Source organism: Salvelinus sp. IW2-2015, linkage group LG3 (assembly GCF_002910315.2).
Source record: "Salvelinus sp. IW2-2015 linkage group LG3, ASM291031v2, whole genome shotgun sequence".
Lineage (NCBI taxonomy): Eukaryota > Metazoa > Chordata > Actinopteri > Salmoniformes > Salmonidae > Salvelinus > Salvelinus sp. IW2-2015.
Genome location: NC_036840.1, coordinates 34,806,563 through 34,824,850, shown reverse-complemented (window position 1 = coordinate 34,824,850; position 18,288 = coordinate 34,806,563). Strand labels below are relative to the sequence as shown.

Genomic DNA, 18,288 nt, shown 5'->3' with positions numbered 1-18,288 from the left:
GTTAGTTCACTGGGCATGAAAGTTAATGTGGTCAGTATTGGTCAGTTGTGGTCACACAGGACATGACCATCATCAGGCAATAAATGGAGCAGTGATGTCTAGACTGAGCAGTGAGACATGGAGCAGGGCAAAGTGCATGCACCGTCCTTAAATTCCCACAAGAGGGCGGTGTGAGTCCAGAAATCAGTAGGCTAGTGTAGTGGTTCGCAAATTTTTGGGGTTACTGTACCACCAACTGAATTATGCTCTAACCGGATTATCCCTGAAGTACCCCCTCATGTGCATTTGGTCTCATGAGTCTTCTCAAGTACCCCCTGTGGATAGGCCAAGTACCAGGGGTCCTAGTACTCCTGGGTGGGAACCACTGGGCTAGTACACAGACACCTCAGTTATTCCAAATATAGAACATTGTCATGGGTGATGGAGCTGATGCAAATATGGTAAGAAATATGAATGGAATTCTGGGAAATAATCGAATGTCGCCTGTATGACTATAATCGCTATCATATGATGGGACAGAAGTGACACTATTTCAAAAAATTTGACAGAGCAGAACAATATGCGTTTAGTGTAGTGCAAAGGGGTAGTTAACCCTGGTCCTGGAGGGGTAGGCAACCCCGGTTCTGGAGGGGTAGGCAACCCCGGTCCTGGAGGGGTAGGCAACCCCGGTCCTGGAGGGGTAGGCAACCCCGGTCCTGGAGGGGTAGGCAACCCCGGTCCTGGAGGGGTAGGCAACCCCGGACCTGGAGGGGTAGGCAACCCCGGTCCTGGAGGGGTAGGCGACCCCGGTCCTGGAGGGGTAAGCGACCCTGTTCCTGGAGGGGTAGAGTCTTTAAGTGCCTTTTGGCAAACTCCAAGTGGGCTGTCATGTGCCTTTTACTGAGGAGTGTGGCATCCGTCTGGCCACTCTACCATAAAGGCCTGATTGGTGGAGTGCTGCAGAGATGGTTGTCTTTCTTGAGGGTTCTCCCATCTCCACAGAGGAACTCTGGAGCTCTGTCAAAATGACCATCGGGTTCTTGGTCACCTTCCTGACCAAGGCCCTTCTCCCCTAATTGCTCAGTTTGGCCGGGCGGCTAGCTCTAGGAAGAGCCTTGGTGGTTCCAAACTTCTTCCATTTAAGAATGATGGAGGCCACTCTGTTCTTGGGGACCTTCAATGCTGCAGCAATTTTTTGGTACCCTTGCCCAGATCCATTCCTTAACACAATCCTGTCTCGGCAATCCTGTCTCTACGGACAATTCTTTTGACCTCATGCCTTGGTTTTTGCTCTGATAGTTGACAGTAGTTCACTGTCAACTATTGGACCTTATATAGACAGGTGTGTGCCTTTCCAAATCATGTCCAATCAATTGAATTTACCACAGTTTGACTCCAATCAAGTTGTAGAAACATCTCAATGATGATCAATAAAAACGGGATGCACCTGAGCTCAATTTCGAGTCTGATAGCAAAGGGTCTGAATACATATGTAAATAAGGTATTTCTGTTTTTATTTTTAATAAAAGTGCAACATCTTCTAAAAAATAATGTTTTTCTTTGTCATTATGGGTTATTGTGTGTAGATTGATGAGGGGGGAAAAAATATTTGATCCATTTTAGAATAAGGCTGTAACGTAACAAGATGTGGAAAAGGGAAGGGGTGTAAATGCTTTCCGAAATCACTGTAGGCTACAGCAGGGTTGATTTTATTTATAGGTTTTCTGATTTGAAAGAAATATTGTAAAGCCCGCTTGCCTGCTACCCAAATTATTGTGCTCTACTCTGAAATCAACCTATAGCATTTATTTATTGAGGGGGGACATTAAATACTAAAACACCAGCAAACCAGCTCCAATTGATTTTAATTTGGGAAATACTATGTTCCAAAGTATTCCCACACATAAGAGATATGTGATCATATAGAAGGAAGTAAGGTCTGAAATTATTGTTTCAGTCAAATATTATATCCGTTTGGGCTTCATGAGGCCAATTTGCAGTCTACAAAATATTTGTAATTATGTTCCGACCCCTGACCATCCACTCAAGAAAAAAAGGCCCGCGGCTGAATTTTGTTGATGATCCCTGGGCTACAGTCGTTGATAAATGTAGGCCTTTTTACAGCGAGGGTCCGTGACATTGACTGTAAAGGGTCCGTGGTTACATCTAGGGGGAGGCGTTGTACTCCACAGTTTTCAAAATCAGGAAGCGCTCGATAGAAAAAGTATCGCACTCAAAGCGAAGTGTAGGCAGGCACAAATAATAGAAGGGACGCGTCCTCTGCCCAAGCGTTGCTGACGTTTGCCAAACCTTTCAACGTCTGGATAGGTATTTTAAGTTTAACTAACCACATCATATGTTATAGCGATCTGCCAGTCGATGACACAGTCGATGATGTCGCACGCAACCATTGGTTAATGCATGTAACTTCTGCGCAGGGGAACGCGACCCGAGTATCGACGTCCTTGATAACCCGTGAACTCCGTGCCAAGAACAATTCCTGGATTCGGAAACTGACCAGGAAAAGTAAAAAGAAGATTTGCAGTTCATTTTTATTCTGTGAATTTGTTTTATCGTTTCAGAGGAGACAAGTATCACTTTGAAACGTTGGAGACTGTGAGGTTTAAAGTCCCGACCGAAAGAGACAGTCTTCCCTCTCCTCTGCACGCGCGTCGTTTGCCATGGCTTTAACAACCTGTACCAGATTTACCGACGAGTTTAATCTCTACGAAGAGCTGGGAAAGTAAGTATTTACAATGTTTTTGTTATTTCTCTCCAATACATATCTGCATTGGATTATGTTTAGCTACTGGTGCTCTAAACTGGTGGTTATTCTTGATTACCTGTTACCTGTGTGTGGTGCACAGAAACCGTACCCGTTGTATTCAAACCGTACGTTTGGTCTTCAAATGTATATTTCCTAACTTTTCTTTCCAAAACCGTCGTTGCGTTTGTTTTGGTATCTTTACTGAATGTTTACGTAGTATTTCAATCGCTCTTGACATCATTTTCGTCTAACAAGTCACCGCCCTTTTAGTGGAACAACAACTGTATTGGGGCGGTAATTTCCTAGTGGTGAGCTGTCGTAAATGGTAGTGTCTAAGTTTATGGAGAAATCCCTTGTTTTCCCAGCTGTGATGTCATTCCTTGCTCACAGCAAAATGAAATTGACATAAATGTGACTTATTGATCCACTGATTGCTATTGCCAAGCGGCCAGCGCACATGCCCATTCCAATATGGTATTATTGGGTCTATTTTATCATCATAAACAAAATAATAAATGCCATCGTTTTAGCATGTAAACGCATCGATATGAGTGATGGGTTTTATGCATAGTAGCGAAAGGTTACCGCGTTAAATGTTTTTAAAAGCAGCACTAAGCCCGGGTGACTGAGAAGAATCCCTTGGCATTGCTGACAGTAGCCTGCTCTACTTTAGCAGCAAAGCACGGGCGGCTTTGGGGACAATTAGGTCACTTCTACTTACGCGGTCTTCAGTGCTTTTTCCAGCGTGAGGCTGCATCTTCTAGCCTAGGCCTACTCTCCACTGTGGTCCACCGAGCATGGGCCTCACACAGCCATCCCCATCTGAGTTTGACTACTAAAACTTGAATTAATGTGTACACCACTGACGCAAAGAAACGAAATATAGATGCATGTTTTCAGTATATCCCTGTTTCTTTTGAGTTGTATGCATCAGGATAAATACAGCAATTAGGTTTGGTAATCAACCTCTCCATACCCAACTAGCAATGAGGAATCGACCCTCTTCCGGGGGGCCGGAACTGATTGAATCGGCCCGGAATCAAAATGAATGACTGTCCAGAATCGGCCCAAATACATCGGGCCGTTTCCGTCTACCAGAATTCAGCCGACTTTGCCTGCATCTTCTCCAGAAGCGGCCCGATGTAAATTTAAATAAATGTATACAAAATTACCCGATTTTAGTCATTTTAAATATTACTATTATACATGTTATACGTACAAATTATACCCATTCACAAAAAACATTTTGTGTCCAGAGGAAACACCATACACCTGGTGACCGTGTCAGCGTGCATGCGCCTGGCCAGACACAGGAGTCACTACAGCGCGATGGGACAAGGATATCCCGGCCGGTCAAACCCTTCCCTAACTCGGACGACGCTGGGCTGTGCGTCGCCTCATCGGTCTCCCGGGCGCGGCCGGCATTGGTCTCGAACCAGCATCTGTAGCAACACAATGCAGTGTCTTAGACCGCTGCGCCACTTGGGAGGCTCCACCCACAACGTTTTTAATGCTTATCAGTTTCCTTCCACAAAGTATCAACATACTAAAATACTATACAGGACTCTTAAAGAATTTCATTTAAATGTTAATTGTATTTTTTGATCACAGAAACAGAGAAAATATGGAAAAATAAATAATGAAATATTAATTATATAAAGCAGCCTGTGTAATCATCTGCCAGAATAGCCCCAATCGGCCTGAGCCCCAAGTAATACATTTGGGACAGATAACTCGCACCGGAATCGCCCCGAGCTCAATCCCCGCATCCTAGCCATAAGTAATACTGCCGAAGGCGGCCCAGACTCGTGACCACATGAAGTCTGCCGAGTCTGACTAGGCGGAGTGCCCAGACTCTCAGCTGGAATCGGCCCAGATCCACTGTGCTAGCTGGGTATGTATTCATGTCCCCCACGTGCACTAGCTAGTAGGCTGTTATAGAGAGAAATGGTAACAGTGTAAATATGGGTAGCTGCGACCGAAGTAGTTGTATGGAAAGCGAATCAGCTAATTTGGCAGATTTGTTGACACTCAAGAACGTTTTGCGCTGCAGATTGGGCTCCACCACAAGTAGATAATGACCAGTGTTGTATCGGCCTGCCTGCCGACTTGCTTCCTACTGGGTATCGCGGTCGTGTTATTTGTGTAAAACTAACAGTCAAATACGACTGAGTGGCTTAAAAACATAAATCCAACCTCTTACGGTGTGTTAGCTCAATGTACGGTAGTTGCGTGGTAAGAAACTGAAGAAAAATAACACACTCAATCAAAACCGTCTTATCTATAGCAGAGCGCTTTCGACACACCCACTCCTTTCCACACACCCACTCCTTTCCACACACCCACTCCTTTCCACACACTCACTCCTTTCCACACACTCACTCCTTTCCACACACCCACTCCTTTCCACACACCCACTCCTTTCCACACACCCACTCCTTTCCACACACCCACTCCTTTCCAAGCCCCTCTTCCACACCCACTCCTTTCCACACGCGTGCTACTTTCCACACACTCATTCCTTTTCCACACACCCACTCCTTTCCACACCACCCAACTTCCTTTTCCACACACCACATCCTTTCCACACACCCACTCCTTTCCACACGCTCACTACTTTTCTTTCCACACACCCACTCCTTTCCTGCATATATTATAATGACATTTTGGACTTCAGTTCGTTTTTTTTTTTTGCCTGTTTTTTCTGGAGGCAAGCTGAAGTTCTACGCCCCTTTGTCGGTGATTGGTCAACAGAAGCGATTCTTCCATAAAGTCTGTCGGTTAATAAGAGGACCCATTTTCATGCCAATTTTTTAAATTGAGAAATACTGCACCAAACATTTTAGTTAAATGTAAAATTGCGCGACTAAAATCTCTTCAGTTATCTTAGATTAATTCAGACTATTTTGAGGAAGTGTATAATGGCTATGGCGTCTCAAAATGGACAAACAGTACTATTCCTCGTTTTTAAAGCGAAGGTCTTTTTTAAAGGTAGTATGCAAGCACACTCGGCTAGCCGAGTTTGGCAGCATGCTGACGACTTATCTGCCATGGTTCGTTGGGAAAATAAAAGGCATTTTAGGATAAACGCCGAAAATAGAGTCTGTGGTAAACACAGGCTTAGGAGATCTTATACATTTTGTTCAATAATAATCTTCAAATCATATTGTATTGGTCACATACACATGGTTAACAGATGTTATTGCAAGTGTAGCGAAATGCTTGTGCTTCTAGTTCCGACAGCGCAGCAGTATCTAACATGTAATCTAACAATTCCCCAACAACTACACAACAACTACCTAATACACACACATCTAAAGGGATGGAATATGAATATATAAATATATGGATGAGCAATGACAGAGCGGAATCGGCAAGATGGTATAAAATAGAGTATATACATATGCGATGACTAATGCAAGATATGTGAACATTATTAAAGTGACTAGTGATCCATTTATTAAAGTGGCCAATGATTTCAAGTCTGTATGTAGGCAGTGATGTGCCAGTGATGGCTATTTAACAGTCTGATGGCCTTGAGATAGAAGCTGTTTTTCAGCTCTAGGTCCCAGCGGGGTGAACAGACAGTGGTCCGGGTGATTGTTGTCCTTGATAATCTTTTTATCCTTCCTGTGACATCAAGGGCTGTAGGTGACGTGGAGGGCAGGTAGTTTGCCCCTGGTGATGCGTTGTGCAGACCGCACCACCCTCTGGAGAGCCTTGCTGTTGTGGGCGGTGCAGTAGCCATACCAGGCGGTCATACAGCCCGACAGGATGCTCTCAATTGTGCATCTGTAAAAGTTTTAGGTGACAAGGCACATTTCTTCAGCCTCCTGAGGTTGCGCCTTCTTCACCACACTGTCTGTGTGGGTGGACCATTTCAGTTTGTCCGTGATGTGTACACCGAGGAACTTAACTTTCCACCTTCTCCACTGCTGTCCCATCAATGTGGATAGGGGGGTGCTCCCTCTGCTGTTTCCTTAAGTCCTCGATCATCTCCTTTTGTTGACGTTGAGTGAGAGGTTGTTTTCCTGACACCACACTCCGAGTGCCCTCACCGCCTCCCTGTAGGCTATCTTGTTGTTGGTAATCAAGCCTACTACTGTTGTTGTCTGCAAACTTGATGATTGAGTTGGAGGTGTGCATGGCCATGCAGTCATGGGGGAACAGGGAGTACAGGAGAGGGCTGAGAACGCACCCTTGTGGGGCCCCAGTGTTGAGGATCAGCGAAGTGGAGCTGTTTCCTACCTTCACCACCTGGGGGCGGCCCGTCAGTAAGTCCAGGACCCAATTGCACAGGGCGGGGTTGAGACCCAGGGCCTCAAGCTTAATGATGAGCTTGGAGGGTACTATGGTGTAGAATGCTGAGCTGTAGTCAATGAACAGCATTCTTACATAGGTATTCCTCTTGTCCAGATGGATAGGGCAGTGTAATGGCGATTGCATCGTCTGTGGACCTATTGGGGCGGTAGGCAAATTTGAAGTGGGTCTAGGGTGACAGTTAAGGTGGAGGTGATATGATCCTTGACTAGCCTCTCAAAGCACTTCATGATGACATAAGTGAGTGCTAAGGGGCGATAGTCATTTAGTTCAGTTACCTTTGCCTTCTTGGGTAACGTCACTTTTTGTGAATGTTGAAGAATTTATGTAATGATAAAAAGCACATAAAGGCTTCATAATTCATAAAGGTCATGTTAACTAACTGATATTATCTCATAGAACAGAAAGTATGAGATCTCCTAAGCCTGTGTTAACCTCTGACTTTATTTTTGGCGTTTATTCCAAAACCCTATTCATTCCCTATTCATTAGGAATGGCTGAACAAACCTGACGTATCTTATTTCCGAGTGTTAGGACTACAAGCGAGCGAGCTCTCTTAAGCGATATCTTGCCATATATAGCTTGCAGTCCTAAAACCCGGAAATTATATAATTCGCCACTGTTGTCTTACGACTCGACAGATAGCTCAAACCAGTCATGACTATTCAACCAAACAATAAATAATTTTCAAGTTTATTTTCAGCAAATTTATGAGTTACATGATTGTATAACTAGAAAATGAGTTTTGAAGTTGAGGGTGCAGTATTTATGAAGTTTGGCAATGTGGACAAAAATTAGCATAGTTCAGCTAGCCAGCAAGTTTAGTCAGGGAAAACAAATCTGGGCGAGGATATAGCTGGGTGCACATGAATCCAGAAAATGTATGGTGAAGTCACTTCCGGACACGGTAGATTCCTCCTCAACACTCTATCGAGAAAGGAAAGGGTTTTTGGATGGAACAAAACGTATAACATCTCCTAAGCCTGTGTTTACCAGACCTTATTTTCGGCATTTGTTCAAAAACGAACCATGGCGAAATTAGTGCCGACAAAAAGACTGCATTACTATTGCTCTCTGTCAGTTTGATCGTCTACTCATCAACGTCTTTGTGTTCCCTAAAGGGGAGCTTTCTCCATAGTGAAAAGATGTATGAGGATCTCCAGCGGACAGGAGTATGCTGCCAAAATCATCAACACAAAGAAGCTATCCGCTAGGGGTAGGTGCCTTTACCATGTTTTTACCTTGTCTTTGCTGTTTATGTTGAAAACAACTAAATACCCCAAAACTCCCTGTCAAAAGTTTCCAGTGAGAAACAAAAAGGTGATGGTTGTAAATTTTTACCTGGAGTTTATCTTCGCATTACATGGTAACATGGCAATTACATTAATATGCAGTTCACAGGACGCTGCTGAGGGGAGGACGGCTCATAATAATGTCCGGAACGGAGTGAATGGTATCAAACACATAGAAACCATGGAAACCATGTGTTTGATGTATTTGATGCCATTCCGCTCCAGCCATTACCACATACCTGTCCGTCCTCCCCAATTAAGGTGCCACCAACCTCCTGTGATGCAGTTGTAGAGAAGCACCCATTATTATCACACATTTGTCAGTAAATAGCAAATAAAATGACGTTACCCAGAGGAATGCTGTATGTGGTTCTGGTTTGTGTTGCAATGTTGAGCAGTCACATGTCTTAGTCTACCAGTCAATGACAGGGAAAAATCTCCCCAACATTTCCTTGATTTTTGGACTTCATGCACTTTTTAACCAAGTGACCTGCCCTCCAACTTCCCCCATTTCACTCCTGCTTACTTTTTAGTGGACAATGTACAGTCATAGCTGTGTGAACATGAGTCATTTCAGTAATTGGATGTGGTCAGGCGCCTGTTGCGACAGTGGTAACAACGTCTGGGGAAGTCTTGCTCAGGGTTTTGTCCTGTTTTTACAGTTCCTCCTTCATTTTATATCCTTAGTACCCCTTGTGGCGAGGGATGAAAACACCAAGCAAGGTTATGACTCTCATACTGGTATCAGTTAACCTGCTTTGATTTCTGACATGAGTCACAGTGTAGTCTTCTGTGTCACAACCCCAGTCACTATGGGATAACTGAAGGGATACTGCCAGTAGTAGAACTAGACATGCATTCTTCACGACCTTTGGGTCTATATCTTGGTGTTACTATACAAAGTCTTGCTTTTGTAGAATGGACTGCCTGTCCAGGATGTAGCTTGGGTCTATTTGTTCCCTTATTCTCTCTCTCTCTCTCCTTCTTTCTGAGGCAGCTGTGGGGAGCGGGTTGGGTTGGTGCGTGGGCCGGGGCTCCCGTTGTCTGTATGGCGCTGCTGATTATCCCTCCACAAACCTTAATGGGCTGCTGACAGACACACACACACACACACAGACAAGTAAGGACTAAGAGACAGGAGGGAGGGATGATTAGGACTAAAAGACAGGAGGGAGGGATGATTAGGACTAAATGACAGGAGGGAGGGATGATTAGGACTAAAAGACAGGAGGGATGATTAGGACTAAATGGATGGATGGAAGGAGGGAGGGAGGGATGATAGGGACTAAATGACGGGAGGGAGGGAGGGATGATAGGACTAAATGACGGGAGGGAGGGAGGGATGATAGGACTAAATGACAGGAGGGAGGGAGGGATGATAGTACTAAATGATGGGAGGGAGGGAGGGAGGGATGATAGGACTAAATGACGGGAGGGAGGGATGATGGACTAAATGACAGGAGGGAGGGAGGGATGATTAGGACTAAGAGAAGGGAATGTAATTGTATCACAGACAGGAGCTATGTCTAGAACAGAACATGAATAACAGGAGAGAGATTATAGCTGGAGAGAGAAACAGTACCCTATTCCTTACACAACCCCCTTTATGGTACAGAGAGTAAAGAGAGAAGATTAGATTGCTGAGGTGTTGAATAGAGGGTGGCCCAGAGAGGGTTGAGAAAGTGTATTGGTGTTTTTTCCCCATGATTGATCCCATTCTAGGATTGGCTTGACTGATTGGCTCCACTGAGCCACGCCCGGACCCTACCCGAGAGAAGATGAAAGAGAGATGGATAATGTGAGGCAAAAGAGCGGGGAGATGGAGGAGTGAAATAAATTGGAATGGGAGGAGAGATGGGTGAGGGAAAGTGAGTTGGTGTGGAAGATTTTGTGAGAGACAGAAATGGAATGAATTGTAGAGATAAAGAGAGTGGGGTGAGATGAGGAGGAGAGATAAAGAGAGTGGGGCGAGATGAGGAGGAGAGATAAAGAGAGTGGGGTGAGATGAGGAGGAGAGATAAAGAGAGTGGGGCGAGATGAGGAGAGAGATAAAGAGAGTGGGGCGAGATGAGAGAGAGATAAAGAGAGGGGGCGAGATGAGGAGGAGATATAAAGAGAGTGGGGCGAGATGAGGAGGAGATATAAAAGAGAGTGCGGCGAGATGAGGAGGAGAGATAAAGAGAGTGGGGCGAGATGAGGAGGAGAGAGATAAAGAGAGTGGGGCGAGATGAGGAGGAGAGAGATAAAGAGAGTGGGGCGAGATGAGGAGAGAGAGAAAGAGAGTGGGGCGACATGAGGAGGAGAGAGATAAAGAGAGTGGGGCGACATGAGGAGAGAGAGATAAAGAGAGTGGGCGACATGAGGAGGAGAGAGAGATAAAGAGAGTGGGGGCGACATGAGGAGGAGAGAGATAAAGAGAGTGGGGCGACATGAGGGAGGAGAGAGATAAAGAGAGTGGGGCGGGACATGAGGAGGAGAGAGATAAGAGAGTGGGGGCGAATGAGGAGGAGAGATAGAAAGAGAGTGGGGCGAGATGAGGAGGAGAGATAAAGAGAGTGGGGCGAGATGAGGAGAGATAGAGAGAGTGGGGCGAGATGAGGAGGAGAGATAGAGAGAGTGGGGCGAGATGAGGAGGAGAGATAGAGAGAGTGGGGCGAGATGAGGAGGAGAGATAGGAAAGAATAGTGCTAGCAGGGAGATCACATCTCTCCCTTCCTCAGCTGAAGGTGACCTTGGAGGAGGGAAACCCCAGATCTGCTGTCTGTGTGTCAGTCAGATACCAGGGGCAGGACTGGAGGAACATAGTAAGTAGAAAGAGGGATACCTAGTCAGTTGTACAACTGTCTTCTGCATTTAACCAACCCCTCAAACTCACCTCATCCACCAGCAATGTGTAGCACCCACAATGCACAGCAAACATTTTTGTGCCTGGATGCACATCATCTATCGAGGTGAGGAGTGATACAGGATTTTCCCAATTAGGAATGAGAGGAATTATTAGGTGGACATGATTGAATGGGGCCAGGTTGGGAATTTTGCCATGACTCCAGGGTGGTATACGTCACAGCTGTGGGATGAAGGGTGATGTACTTCTGCCAACCTGTAGATGGTGGTTTGTCAATTGGGTGATCTTTATCTATACCCCTATATGGTGTTATTAAAGCCTTATCAAAGCACATAAATGTAGACAGTGGATTGGTTTTTGGTTCACTGCACTGTATTGACTTAGTTAGATCATGTGTTATCAAATCAGTCTGTCCCTATATTTGTGTGTGTCCCTTTCTCTGTGTCCACCACGAGCAGGGCACTGATCTAATAACAGCCGTCTTACTTTATGTTTGAGGGAATGAGTTACAGTTCGGACATTCAAGGTTACTCCCTGCGCTGGGGATTCCCAAAGTGGGTCGTGTGACTTCTGATAGACGGAGGCTAAATTCAGAGTCTCGTGCGATAGTGAGACTCCTTAGGGAATAGACCCTCCCTGGTAACCCACACTCCTTTTGGCTCGCCGTGTGGAGGTGTGTTGAAGGTGCAGACCTATATCTCCTCACACACTTATGTCAATGCATGGGCTTTGGGAGTGTTTTTGACTTGTTGCACTTCTTCTCGTCTCTCATTTGTTGACTTCCCCCTTCTATAAATTGGTTAGCATTTAGCATGTATAGTTTTTTTTGCCTCTTGCATTGTGGTTAGATGAGGAAGGATGCGTTTTTGAAGCCAACTCAATGTCATAAAGTGGCTATCCTACTAGGCTCTGTCAGGCTCATTGTCTGCTAATGAGAGGGGTGTAGACCCACTCAGACATTATGGGTTAATTGGGGGCTCCCAAGGGGCGCAGCGGTCTAAGCCTCTGCATCTGCGCTAGAGGTGTCACTACAGACCCTGGTTCGATTCCAGGTTGTATCACAACTGGCCGTGATTGGGAGTCCCATAGGGCGGCGCACAATTGGCCCAGTGTCGGGTTAAGGACAGACTAAGAACCCCCTCTCCACACACACACACACTGCCCACCATAAATAAGTCACCCTGCGCTGTGGCTCATCCTTTGATCCCGGCCTGACCAATATGGCTGACCTTGGTGTCTGGGAATGTTCACACCAGCATGAATACAGATGGCTCAATCACCCCAAAGCTCTGTCTAATATGGGGATCTGGGACACTCACTGTGCTGTAAGGTTCCCCAAGGTGTGAGGGATTTTTTGTCTCTCACTCCGTTCCATGTATACCTCCTGTGAGGTATTTAAGCATGTCTCTCTTTTTCTCCATCTCTCTCTCGCTCTCTTCTTTCTCTGTCTCCGTTGCTCTTCTCTCCTTTTTCTCTCTTGCACTCCTCGGTCTCTCTTACTCTATGTCGCCGTCTCTCCCTCTCTCTCTTTTCCTCTCTCTCTCTGTGTTTCTCTCTCTTTCTCTCACTTTGCTCTCTTCTCACACTCACGGCCGGGGGGTTGAGTCACAAACGGTGTTCGTTTTTTTATTTTTTCATCTCCTGTAAATCTGTATTTGTGCCCTCAGTCCATTTAACCCTCATATTCCCACTTACGGAATAGTGTGTGTCTGAAGTTCAATGCTTTAAATGACAGAGCCAATCAGCACACACTGGGTATTTTACTGAGCTAGAGCATTCCCAGAGCAGTTCTAGAAAATCAGAGGAACGAAAAGATGTAACGATTGGTATGGCGTCAGGAGAACATGTGTGTGTGTGTGTGTATTGGCATCCACCCCAGGGCCCCCCTCCCGACTGAGCGTTTCACGCCTGCACAGGCAGGCTAAAAATATCTCATTAAACAGCAGAGAAACCGAGGGAGGGAGAGGGGAGGAAGAGCTGGAGCGAGGGAGATGGTGTCTGTCAATGATGAACTATCAGAATGAGCAAAATACTCATAGATCCTTAGCAAAGCTATTTTATATTTGGCTGCACAATGTTCAATGAATGACCAAATCAATCAAATATATTTATTTGTAGCCTGAATTGGGTCGCCTCAACGAATCGCTAAATATAGTCCAGGTTCTTGTTATTTTCATTCCATTTCTGCCGAACGGTGACAAGAACAGTTGTGGGGGAGAGGGGGGAAGAGACCAGAACAGCATGAACGATACATGACGACAGGAGGCCACTCTCATCATGCCTTGGCCACATGTGCATCGGAACATGTTATTAGCCGGAGTGTCGAAGGGAAATAGCTTAAACAAACCTAAGGGATGTCTATTGCACTCCACACTGCCCTTTCACATTTGGACAAAACGAACACCTATGTGAGAATGCTATTCATTGACTACAGCTCAGCGTTCAACACCATAGTACCCTCAAAGCTCATCACTAAGCTAAGGACCCTGGGACTAAACACCTCCCTCTGCAACTGGATCCTGGACTTCCTGACAGGCCGCCCTCAGGTGGTAAGGGTAGGTAACAACACATCCGCCATGCTGATCCTCAACACGGGGGCCCCTCAGAGGTGTGTGCTCAGTCCCCTACTGTACTCCCTGTTCACTCATGATTGCACGGCCCGGCACAACTCCAACACCATCATTAAGTTTGCTGATGACACAACAGTGGTAGGCCTGATCACTGACAACGATGAGACAGCCTATAGGGAGGAGATCAGAGACCTGGCTGTGAGGTGCCAGAATAACAACCTCTCCCTCAACGTGATCCAAGACTAAGGAGATGATTGTGGACTACAGGAAAAGGAGGACCGAGCACGCCCCCATTCTCATCAACGGGGCTGCAGTGGAGCAGGTTGAGAGCTTCAAGTTCCTTGGTGTACACATCACCAACAAACTAACATGGTTCAAGCACACCAAGACAATCACGAAGAGGGCACGACAAAACCTATTCCACCTCAGGAGACTGAAAAGATTTGACATGGGTCTTCAGATCCTCAAAAGACCGCAAGGTACTACAGAGGGTAGTGCGTATGGACCAGTACATCACCGGGGCCAAGCTTCCTGCCATCCAGGACCTCTATACCAGGCGGTGTCAGAGGAAGGCCCTAAAAATTGTCAAAGACTCCAGCCACCCTCGTCATAGACTGTTCTCTCTGTTACCGCATGGCAAGCGGTACCGGAGAACCAAGTCTAGGTCCAAGAGGCTTCTAAACAGCTTCTACTCCCAAGCCATAAGACTCCTGAACAGCTAATCAAATAGCTACCCAGACTATTTGTGCGCCCCCCCCCCCCCCCCCACGCTGCTACTACTCTGTTATTATCTATGCATAGCCACTTTAACAACCCTATCTGCATGTACATAATTATCTCAATTACCTCGACACCGGTGCCCCCGCACGTTGACACATTGACTCTCCCTGTATATAGCCTTGCTATTGTTATTCACTGCTGCTCTTTAATTATTTTTTTTCTTAACTGCATTGTTGGTTAAGGTCTTGTAAATTAAGCATTTCACTGTAAGGTCTACACCTTTTACACGTTTTATTCGGCGCATGTGACAAATAACATTTGATTTGAGAATCCCAGAGATGGAATCTGGTGTCACCACTGGGTTGGTGTCTCTAGGAAGGGTTTCAACTGCAGTCTCCTGTGCTTTCAGGAAAGACAATATGCATCTCTCTGTTTGTCATGAAATCCATATGTTTTGTCTTAAATATATAGTTTTTGAAGTGGCAGGTCTTTGATTTACTGTTTCGTCATTTAGATAAAACCATGAAATGCTTTGTTTGTCACCAAGGGGATCGATCACTTGAATCTAAAGAGGGAACAATCATCAATATTAATTATTTACAGTGTCTCTTCTCATTGTGAAAGATAACCGTGATGGATATCTGTGTATTATGCACCACTCAATACACACACACACAAGCGCTTGTTTCCCAGCCCTAAACACATCAGTCTATCAGATATACTCTATCCCATCACCGCTAATACTAAAACACAGAAACTGACTGATCATGTGTCAGAGCAAGCGAGGGAAAACAAAAAACAAATCTGTTCTGTTCTTTTCTCTCCTTTGCCTGTTTCCAAGCTCATTTTCCAGTTGACTGAAACAGCCCTGTTTGCGTCAAATTCTTCTGTGTGTGTGCTCGGTTTATTTTCAGACCTGACGTGAACTCCCCCAGGAGCGGTAGCTTGCTCTGCCGCCGTACCACTATAGCACAGCCAGGTGTAGCAGCACTCATATAATATACAGAAAAAAAACTGCTGAAAATCAAAGTTGATTCAGAATTCCTGTTTTGTTCTGTGATTTTTTTCTTTCCAAATTCAGTTTATTTATTTTTTACCGGAGGTGGTTTGGGAGGAGGGATTTTCAGTTCATGAATGAATAAAAAATAATTCAGCTCGTATTGTGTAAGAGGTCTTGATTTGCATTTGTTCAAACACACACCAATACACACACACACACACACACACACACGTTGTGTATCACATTGAACCGAACCCCAGATCCAATCTACGTAAGCAAAGCCTGTTGTCCCTGATGAATCTGTGTCTATTTCAATAAATGTGAGCTTTCCCCGGGGCTTCAGTCTAAATCCTCATTTAGGCAAGTAGGCCAGTAGGCTCAGTGGGGAGTCAGGGGGGACGGGGGCTCCCTTAATTAGAGCCTTTTTGTCTGGGAGAGGGACAGAGGGGCCGCTCCACAGGAGCCCAGAGGTGCTCTCCCACTCTTAATGAACGATGGCACCCTTCACCGGGCCTTCTATGGTTATGTGTCTGTCTTTCTCTCTGAGATCTAACGGAATGGAAACTTTCAAGGAATCATTTTTTTTTTCATTACCTTGACCTCTGACCCTTGGTGTCTTTTGCTGTCCTTAGGGCTGCTGGGAGAGAGGTTATATGTAAATGTGTTCTGTGTCGAGGCGAGCGCCAGGAACTACCTGTAGAAACGCACCGCAGTAATGAGACTCGTATAGATGGAATATGATATACACTGCGAATATCCCCTCTCGACACCAGTCATCCTCTCAATCGTCATGTCATTCTTCCACAGCGTGCTAGACAGTCTTGCAAGTGTCATGTGCTTTAGTCTAGCTCATGTTCCAAGCCGAGACTGTCCAACACGCTCCCTAATACAAGCAGAACATATCTGTTCTCTTTCACCCCTCCCCCACTCTAGAATACACTACCTTCCTCATCTGAATGAATGTATTCATGGGACTGTTATTCCAGCCGTCTCTGGTGAGGTGGAAGGAGTTCTCCCCAGCAGCACTGGGTTTGTCCCTGACCAGGCCATGCRTTTTTATTCCACACAGCCACATACGTGATGTGTCTGTGTGCAGAGTGCACATGGCCAGGCAGTCAGTGACCCCTCCCTTGCTGAGCAGGGAATTAGATGATGTAGTTAAGGACGTGCAGAGTATAAATTAACATTTTCTAGAGGACATATGTGAACGACCGACTTGATTTGGTTCTATGTAGCATTGTACATTGGATAAAAGTAGAGACTCATAGCTAGAAAATGGTATCATACACTACAGTTGAGGAACAATGGGGAAGTACTTCTGCTTTGAAAGTTGATGAACTTGTAACCTCACTTTTGAGAAAATGGCCGTTGAATGTTTTGGTACACCTTCTGGAGAACTCTTTGTCTACACCCATTCAGCATTGTTTACAGCCTTTAAAGCTTTATCCCCACCCATCTCTTTAAGGATTCACATGTGAGGCTATACTAAACAACCAAAGATGTCAAGACTAAAGGCTGGCTTATGCTAAGGGTGTGTTTGTAAATTTAATCTGGAGTGTCAGTGTGCTCTGGACATTTGTAAACTGAGCGTTGTCAGATTGTCCGTTCGTAAATTCAGAGCATTTCGCTCTCGGAGCATTCAGAGCGCACACTGGAGGCTCTGGCCGAGGAGTAGGGTTGATCCGAGCGTTCTGACTTAGCTTGGGTGCTTGACTGCTGTTAACTGGCTAACGTTGGTTAGCTTGCTAGCTACTTTCAGACACAAATGAGAGAACAGCTCACTCTCACCATTTTACTCATCCTGGCAGAGCTGGTTTTTGTTATCCAGAGCCTGCATCCGTGACTGCATCCGTGCTGTTGGCAACCTAAATGTTTTATTTTTTTGCCGATGTTTACTGACACTGCCCATATTTTACGGCCGTTGAGCGTTCGTAAATGTGTCAGTTATTTAGTGCTAAAGTTAAAGACTAGAGTGCTCTGAAATCGGAGTAGATAACCAGAGCGAATTTACCAGCTACGTCTATCGACAGTTGTCGCAGTGACATGATAAACATTCTATTGAAATAGTTACTTTCATAGTGGAGTCTTTTGTAGACTTTTTGTAGACCATGTAGCTAGCTAAACAATGAACCATAATCCAAACTCAACGTTACTACCCTGCATGAATCTGCAGGTAGCTAACCAACCAGGTTCAAGATGCTCTTATCCAGAGTGACTAACAGTAGTGAGTGCATACATTTTTCATTGGTACTGGTCCCCTGTGGGAATTGAACCCACAACACTGGTGTTGCAAGTGCCATGCTCTACCAACTGAGCCACACGGGATCATGGAGCTGACTTGAGTATAATCACACTTCTTATGCAATACTCAGAGATCCTGCTATCTGTCAAACCACACCAACACTCCTCACTGCATATATGCCTGTGTGTACATAGACCGTGGAGGAGTGATGGGGCACCTGTAGATATGTATAGACCATGGAGGAGTGATAGGGTACCTGTAGATATGTATAGACCGTGGAGGAGTGATAGGGATTACAGGTGCCCTATCACTCTCCTCCACGGTCTATACATATCTACAGGTGCCCTATCACTCCTCCACAGTCTATAAACATATCTACAGGTGCCCTATCACTCCTCCCGGTCTATAAACATATCTACAGGTGCCCTATCACCTCCTCCACGGTCTATACATATCTACAGGTGCCCTATCACTCCTCCACGGTCTATACATATCTACAGGTACCCTATCACTCCTCCACGGTCTATACATATCTACAGGTACCTATCACTCC

At 45.5% G+C, this 18,288-nt stretch overlaps 1 protein-coding gene across 7 annotated transcripts in view; it reads left to right on the top strand.

The window, feature by feature from the left end:
- Positions 1-2,232: 2,232 nt before the first annotated feature.
- LOC111955361 (calcium/calmodulin-dependent protein kinase type II delta chain) overlaps positions 2,233-18,288 on the top strand; it is a 96,352-nt gene continuing 80,296 nt past the window's right edge. For 2 of the 7 annotated variants that reach the window (XM_070436317.1, XM_070436309.1), the window contains exons 1-2: positions 2,236-2,722; positions 8,188-8,282. In XM_070436317.1, the coding sequence (XP_070292418.1) occupies positions 2,661-2,722; positions 8,188-8,282 (157 nt within the window). In that variant the 5' untranslated portion in view covers positions 2,236-2,660. Of the gene's footprint in view, positions 2,723-8,187; positions 8,283-18,288 lie in introns of all 7 variants that reach the window. The other 5 variants (XM_070436322.1, XM_070436315.1, XM_070436325.1 and 2 more) reach the window with 4 other exon arrangements.